Genomic DNA, 8,308 nt, shown 5'->3' with positions numbered 1-8,308 from the left:
TCTCTCTCTCTCTCTCTCTCTCTCTCTCTCGCCCCCCCCCCCCTTCATTTCCCCAAATTAACCTCCGTTATACCAGGTCTGTCGAACGGCAGGGGCCTGCCGGGCTACTCCCCCCTCCCCCTTCACCGCATTATATTTCATAATAGAAAGATTGGGAAACAATCAAGAACTCAGAACTGGGGGCTGGGGATTTAACTCAGTGGTAGAGCGCTTGCCTAGGAAGCGCAAGGCCCTGGGCTCGGTCCCCAGCTCTGAAAAAAAAGAACCAAAAAAAAACAAAAAACAAAAAACTCAGAATTGGAGGGAGGGGGGAGGGGGAATTCCCAACATCCAGAAATTATCACAGAAGACTTGAGAGAGCCGGTGAGGGGGGAGTTAAAGAGGAGTGATGAGGATGTCCACCCAGGTGACAGGTGTTTGCAGTGAAGTGCATGCTGGGACTTACTATGGTTAGGTTCCCTTTAAAGGTCTCGAGCAGATAAGGAGCTCGGACCAGTAAACACTGGCCACCACACAGTTCGGTTTGCCCTCCTGTAAAAGATTTTGTTGTGCTGATATATGCGGTCATTTGAAAATCCGTCTTTATAAAAAGCATTTGGAAAGCCTCTCTATATAAAGCAAACAAAACTCACCGCGTGGGGCAGCTAAAATTCTCACATAATTAGGCACATCACAATTAATTTTTGATTAATTCAAAGACCTCTTGAAGATAAGTTTGACTTTACCGAATCATTGCCTTCTTGTCAGGAGACACACACACACACACACACACACACACACACACACACACACACTCACTCACTCACTCAGATATATGGTATTTCAGCAGACAATAGCTATTTTACAATTTAAACATCCACAGGACCAAAGGCACTTTTTAATTAGCACCTCTGGAGTCAAACACATACTACAGGCTAGTTTTCATTAGCCAAAATTACTTATTACACCTTGACCACTTATTTTAAAAAGTGTATCCTTACTTCCTACGAAGACAGAAACATCAGGAGCAATGGCTATGCTGAGGGAACTTCCTTTTTTTTTAGCAAATTTCGGCTTTGTGCCTCACGGCAAACTGCAACTGTAACTCGGTAAGATTATCAGAGATTAAATTTAAGGCCCCAAGCGCCTCCATATTCTGTAAACTCATCTCCGTCTGTCCAACAAGATTATCTTCTCCCAAATGATTGTCAATAGTAAGCATTCAATAAAAGTGGGGCAGGGAGGGCGTGGACAGGTGGGACCAACCCAAACCAAATAGAATTCAACCAAACTCACCACCTGGGGCAGCTAAAATTGTCATATACTTAATTAGGCATATCGCAGAACCACTTATCCAAAATAAGCTTGAAGGGGCTGTTTAAGCAACTAAATTATTTATTTACTTTTTATTTATTGAAACATCATCTCCCTTGGTACCCGAGGTTGGCCTTAAATTCCAGAAATCCTCCAGCCTCAGCTTCTGGAGGGCTGAGATTGGGTCAGTCACCCTCGAATCCTGCTAGAATTCCTCGGTTTTATTTTTTGTTTTGTTTTGTTTTTTACTACATTAGATGAAAATTTATTTAAAATAGCGAAGCTCCAACATGTTCAGAGACCTGAGGGATTTCTGTCTCACAAAGAGCAGCTGACAGCATTTACTCGGGACATCCCAGGCTCCGTCCGAAAGCGTACCAGGAACTAGGTCTCTGCGGGCTGCATGGGGACTGAGGCGCGGCCAACCCCCGCCAGCTTAGCACATGCACTCGCACACGTAGGCGGGAGCCGCGGGCGGTCCTGCGCCCCGCACACAGGCCGGCTGCGGCCGGGCGCTGAGCCCAGGCACGTACCGGGGCGGGGCCAGCCGCCCGGGCTAGGTTTCCAACCACAGCAGGTAGCACCGCGCCCTGAGCTTGGAGTACTGGGCTCTCCGCCGGTCAGAGAGGGTCAGGCTCTACTGCCCTCAACCTGCCTTTCTCTACGTTCCGGAATGCAGCCAAGAACGAATAAAGGAAATTACATAGTAAGCGGAGATCGAGTGTCTGAGCAGCGCCTTGGATAAAATCCACTCATGACAGGTAAGAATAAAAATGATTCCCCAACCCCCGAAGGGTGTGAACACAAAGCTTTGGAGGAACCGGTGTGGTGAGGTGTAGCTTTTATCTGACAGGAGACTATGTAGGATCATATGCCACAGATTGCTCTAACTCGCGGACAACAGGTTCAAAGCTACGTAAAGGAAAGAAATAAGGGCAAAGTGGTCTGGGGCAGGCTTGAAACACCGAAATCGTTTTTTCGTTACTCTTTTTTTCTTTTAAAATCCCAGCTAGCAACATGCTTGAGGTTTTATTGAATTCAACTTTAAAGAAAGAGAACCCCCCTCCCGCCCCTCATTTTTCCTTTCCCCAACTCTTTGCTTGACATTCTTGCTTTAGAACTTTGAACTTTTCACACCTCTTATCGAGGCTTAGAGGAGGAAGATTCGAAATGGTAATCATAAGGTTTAACCATGTCTGTTATGCCGTTAATTCCAACAGCTGAGAAAGCTACATGCATCTTTATGTAAGTCTCTTATATGTCAAATGTTTTGTCATACATCACACCTCGAACCACTTCAATGTCTCTATATTCAGAGAACTGAAGTTTTAGTTAACTCAAAACCAACTAAGCAGCTTTAAAAACAATTCATTTGTAGCTTGCCACTCCTCTTCTACATGTCACCTCACTCTTCTCAAGGGACACCTGGCCCTCCATTTTCTACTCTCATGCGTTGTCCTGTGTTCTTTAAACATTCTGTGATGGGGAAACCAGTATGCTCTGTGGATTGATGATTAGAACTGTAGGCTCTCAAGTCACTGATGGCCAGAGTCGATAATGTGTAAAGTGAGATGCTAGCATGACATTAATAGAGGTTATGAATTAACGGGCAAAATTATTCATCAGACATTCTTGTCATTTAGACTCAGACTTTGAGAAGCACTTCAGCAACTGTCAGCCATGGTAATGAAAGGGTCACCATTTTCAGTTCTAGGTCAGTGACATGGAGCAAACAAAATATATTAATTCCCTTTGCCTACTTTTGTCAAGGGAGAGTAATACTAGTCATGCATTCACAGCAGCACCGGAGAATAGGGCAGGGTGGCATAGATATCCTTGCCAGGAAATGCTCGGGATACTACAACAGGGTTATAAAAGCCCTGTAGAGAAATTCAAGATGGTGGGCAATACTAGGAAGGAGCAGCTGACTGTATCTGGAGCCTAGTATCCCAGGTGACTTCTTTTCTGAGAGAACACATGTAGGTACTTAATTTCCTGAACAAGTCCCTTCTGAACCATTGGTCACAAGTCATTTCCCCAGACTTCCATAGATAATTGACAGATTTACAAATATTTGGAAACTGTACATAAACTTTGTTTTCAACTAAAGCTAATTTGTTAAACATACTTTTTTTAAATTTTGTGAACTGAGAACATTAAGGAACCACTTTATTATAAAATGTTCCTTCTAGAGCTGTCTATACTTAAATGTGGATGGATGCACATTGGCTCCTGGTGCACTTTGGATTAATATTACCACACCATTCCAAAATTGTTACCTATCTGTAACCAATCACTGGTCCATCCTCAGACTAAAAACAGCTCCCTAGGCTAAACTCACTGTTTAGGATTAACCCCAGGCTAGAGGACAAGGATCTCACTGGTTATGTAACTGGTGAGTGAAGACAGCTTTCTGGTTGGAGTTTGGGACATGGGAGCGTTTGTCTAGTATGCACGAGAGGCCCAGTGTTTGATCCTCACTGTCACCCAGATGGGTTCTAAAACACTGTTATCTCTAGGCGTAGGGATGCAGTGACCTCTTTCCTCATATCTTTTTTTAAGACAAGACACGTATGTGGCCCCTTTAAAAAATGTTTTTAAAATGCTAAAACAAAAAACGCTATACGTATAAGCTGGAAGGTTTGTGGTGTTTATTTAGAAGTTTCTAAAATGCACAATTGCATAAGATACTGGGTTTCCTTTTTAAAGCTGGTAAAGTAAAGAAACATCGGGTAATGTGTGACTGTCTATAAAATGCATCTGCATTTTAATGTGTCATGTACTAATATCATTAAATAAGAGACAAACCAGCTGTGTTTGGAGACCCGAGATTGCCTGACATGCCCTATAGTTCCCCGAGGGCTTGGGAAGCTCTGGTCTCACAGCCCTAGCTCCCTCCATCTGCTAATGGCACAGACTGGACTGTGCACAGGAGCCTGAGCCTCACAACAGGGCGGCTGTGTTTCACGATTTGGTTCCCTCGCCCATGCATATGCAGATACTAAAGGATTGTGTGTTATATTTTAATAGACTCATACATTTATAATGGCAAATCTCTAAAAATCCTCTTTACAATGCAATATCATGATTTGTCATTATTTAACATGACATTTGGGGACACATCAGACATTAGAAAATGGCAATAAAATGAATGTAGAAGTGTACAGTCTAATTTTTATGAAGAACTTAAACTTTTGAGAAATCATTTTATGAGCTGGAAACACTGAAACAAATGTAATTTAAACATAAAAGCTGACCCAAGGGGGCCTGGTCCACAGAAGATGTTTATTTGATATAACAAAACAGTACAGTTAGTGTTAGACCCAACTACAAAGAGCAAGGGAATGAAAAATTTATACAATGTACATAGAAAAAAAGAAAAAAAAACAAGATGTTTACTATGACAACTCTATATTTCTAAAATAATGCTTCTAAAATTACTCAATTATTGAAATCTATATGAAAAAAAGGATGTTAATAGCGACAAAGTGCATAAAACCAAACATCGTATTTTCAACAAATTAACATACTAGGCAATTTTACTAACAATGCATGATTTTTTTGTTTACAGTATGCTCAAAATGTCTTTATACCAACAGGATAGGCAGAACATTTAATGTTTAATATCAATTACACAATATTAGCATAAGCTTCCACAACTACATAGGGACTGTTTTCTTTTGAGCCGGTAAAGTAAAGAAACACCAGATAACTTCTCAATTGAGAATTTTATCCAAATAAATGCCATATACCTTCCAGATATAAGCATATCTCTCTATATCATGTAAATGGCTTTACCCATATAAAGAAACCATACAGTTTAAGAATCATTATAAGATCAACAGCATCATGATCCAGGCTTAACAATTCCATAGGCCAAAAAAAGTTTCTTCTTAAAAACTAGTTTTATAAATGCAGAATATATGCATGAGTAACTGCTGGTATTTTTAAGAAAATATATTGTGCAATTGTGGCTACCATGTACTGCTGGCAAAGCATTATTTTCATGTAAAACATGAAAAAAATGAGTAAAAAATTTTCAACTGCCTATCATCATGATGAAGATTTACTGCCTTCTTAAAAAATTATATTGGCATTTCATTAAAAATAATTCAATAAGGGACAAACTCCCTCACCAAAAATAAATAAATAAAAAGGTGCATTTTAAACGACACTACAGCAATGCATTGGTGAAATGCTGGGGAGCTGTGAATGTGCTGTGATCTGGCATTCGAAGGACATGGTAAAAAGAGCATCAGTGAAAATGAAGGAGGAAGGGGCCCAAACTAAACTATCTGAGTTGGTGCAGTACTGTAGCCAGGCCTCTAAATGAGATATAGAAAATATAAATAGACTGCTGAGCCACCAGTGTCCAAAACAACCAACAGAAACGAAACCCCACAGACAACAACAACAACTGAACACAAAAATTAACAATCAAAGGAATGAGATTAGGAAAAGCTCAGTTAACTTGATCCAAAGCTCTGAGTAATTCTTCACCCTGCAGTAGGTTTCTGCTGCCTTGTATGGGAGCATTAACTTCACAATCGTAACTGGTCAGCTGTGGTAATCCACTCTCATCCATTGACTGCCCCAGCAGTCTACATGCTAAATCTGAAAAACAAGGAGATGCCTAATATTATTAAATTGATTAAACACTTATTATGCAGTAGGTATTGGGTAAAATAAAACAAATTTCTAGAGGTTTTTTTTAGCCTCCTGGGCAAACCCTCAGGTATATAAACAAGTAAGTGTAATCAAGTTTATGTCTGCTGTCAGAACGTTTATACAAAGTGTGCTCTGAAATAAATGCCTTAATCCCCGAGCTGTAGGCAGCAGACAAATGTACTGTACTTCTCCTTCCTTATGTCTCTCTGAGACAGCTTTTCACTGTGTCTTTGTAGTCCTCATTGGTCTGGATCTTATTTTGCAGACCAGGTTGGCCTCAAACTCACAGAGATCCACATGCCTTTGGCTCCCAAGTGCTGGGACTAAATAAAGATGAGAGCCACCACTGTCTAGTCACTTTTTAATCTTTCTAAGAAACCAACATCACTGTCACTTGGGGGAAAACCTCATAAATTGTCTTTATATTCAAACCTTTCCTTGTGCTGGTTAAGAGCAGAGAGAAGGCACTAACCAGAGGGTATTAAAAAAATTGTCTTCTGCTCCATTCCATCCTGTTCACTAGATATGTATCCTTTCACTCGTTTCCAAGAAAGCGACATAGTAGGGGCACGGTCACCTGGTTGCTGCAGTAACGTTCCCTAAAAAGAATGAAGTTAATATTCAGTATGTTACATTTTTTTAAAATAAAAAACTTTGCAATTAGTATATACTTAACCAAAAAGCCAGTTTCTTAAACAATCCTCTGAAATTTAAATTTTTTTCTTCTAAATAATCTTTCATTTATTCTTATAATAGCAATGACAAAGTTATTTCTTACCTATTAACATCCCTCCCATAAAACATTCCTTCCATAAAACATAATAAGATATTGTTAATGTGTTTTGAAATACTCTCCACTCACTCTGTTCTGACAATAGGCTAGCCTCAACTATCTCTAACGCACAGTGCTTTTTTAAAAACAGTTTTAGATTTATGTTATGGTATTTTGCCTGCAGGTATGTCTGGAAACCACACGTAGGGGTAGGTAGTGCCAGCAGAGGCCAGAGAGCATATTAAACTGGCTGGAACTAGCATTCCAGAGGGCTGTGATCCATAGTTTAGGTACTGGGATTTGCATCTAGTAATCAGTACTCTTGACTGCTGACCCGTGTCTCCAGCCCCAGGGCTTCTGTAAGAAGGGGAAATAACTTAGAGAAGAAAATTCCTCTAAATTTATCTGTCATGTTTGGTTTTGAACACCCAAATTTATTTATTAAATGTAAGTTTTTGTTTTTGTTTTTTTTTAAAAAGCCTGATGACAGCTTTTGAAAGTACAACTTTAATATTGTACATATTGGAACATAGTGCACTACTCACACTTACAATTCCTGCTGCTTGAAAAAGGGAGCCATCATGTTCCATTTTTCGCTTCCTCTGAGCATTCTGCAAAGCTATTGTCTTTGGGTTTAATTCTTCTTCAGGAACAGTATTTCTGGAAAAGAAAAAAATATTATATATAAAACCACTGTTGTTTAGTGGACTTATATTTGGGGGACTACTAAAATACAAGATGATTCATTTCTGTATAGTATTTTCAATTTATAAATGTTTCAGCTGGACACAGAACTACCTATATATAATTCCTGTTTGAATCCAGCTGGCTACATTTTAATTTTAAGGCTATCCTTGACTACATAATGAGGCTTTGCCTCAAAAACAGGAACAACAACCAAACAAGAGTTATGTTCATTTTAGCCTCATTTTAGCACTGAAGGATGATATGACAGGAACTTTGTAACCATTTTATAAGTGAGGAATTAAGGCCAGTTAGGTAGTTTGTTCTAAGTCCCACTGCTAATTGATTATAGCTATGGAATATGGAAGTACATCCCCAGCCTTCACATTCCTGCTCCTCAGTGACCTTTGTACTCTGCTAGTTTGACCTCAGTACTGATCAATATGCCTGAGTTGCTGTATCTGAAATTAATATTATGCAACAAGGAACCACTCTGAAGTCAATTAACCTTGTTGTTTGTTTTGGTTTTTCAACAGAAAGCCAAGTAAATGGTTAAGTCATATTCATCTATGATTAACTCCTCTATAAACGTAGGCTTTAAATTTTAAAATACATATAAGTCATGCAGTGTATAGATAAGCTGGCTTAAAATTTTTATGCAAATATGTTATGTTCATGAAATATGTCAGTTTATCATGTAAATATCACCTCTAGCTGTACATCTATTTATTTGGTGTGTGTGTACACCACAATACCAAGTCTTGATCTTAAGCTTGTAATTCTCCTGACTCAGCTGCCTGAGAGCCAGGACTAAAGAAAGGCATACATTACTATACCCAACTGCAAATACTGAATTCACCTAAAGCCCCACACCTTTTTTTCTGGCTCAAG

The 8,308-nt window shown here is 39.5% G+C and overlaps 1 protein-coding gene and 1 long non-coding RNA gene across 22 annotated transcripts in view; one reads left to right on the top strand and one right to left on the bottom strand.

Moving 5' to 3' along the window:
• Positions 1–1,885: 1,885 nt before the first annotated feature.
• Positions 1,886–8,308, top strand: part of LOC120103553 (uncharacterized) — a 28,614-nt gene continuing 22,191 nt past the window's right edge. Inside the window, exon 1 of the long non-coding RNA XR_015623124.1 lies at positions 1,886–2,054. This is a non-coding gene — a long non-coding RNA (uncharacterized LOC120103553). The remainder of the gene's footprint in view (positions 2,055–8,308) is intronic.
• Positions 4,560–8,308, bottom strand: part of Hif1a (hypoxia inducible factor 1 subunit alpha) — a 45,071-nt gene continuing 41,322 nt past the window's right edge. For 11 of the 21 annotated variants that reach the window (NM_024359.2, XM_087552416.1, XM_087552414.1 and 8 more), the window contains 3 exon segments: positions 4,560–5,907; positions 6,434–6,560; positions 7,285–7,393. In NM_024359.2, the coding sequence (NP_077335.2) occupies positions 5,756–5,907; positions 6,434–6,560; positions 7,285–7,393 (388 nt within the window). In that variant the 3' untranslated portion in view covers positions 4,560–5,755. 21 annotated transcript variants of the gene reach the window in all.

The sequence above is a fragment of the Rattus norvegicus genome, chromosome 6, assembly GCF_021556685.1.
Source record: "Rattus norvegicus strain SHRSP/BbbUtx chromosome 6, alternate assembly SHRSP_T2T, whole genome shotgun sequence".
Taxonomy (NCBI): Eukaryota; Metazoa; Chordata; class Mammalia; order Rodentia; family Muridae; genus Rattus; species Rattus norvegicus.
Note: the sequence above shows the minus strand (reverse complement) of the source record. Positions and strands in the feature narration are given on the sequence as shown.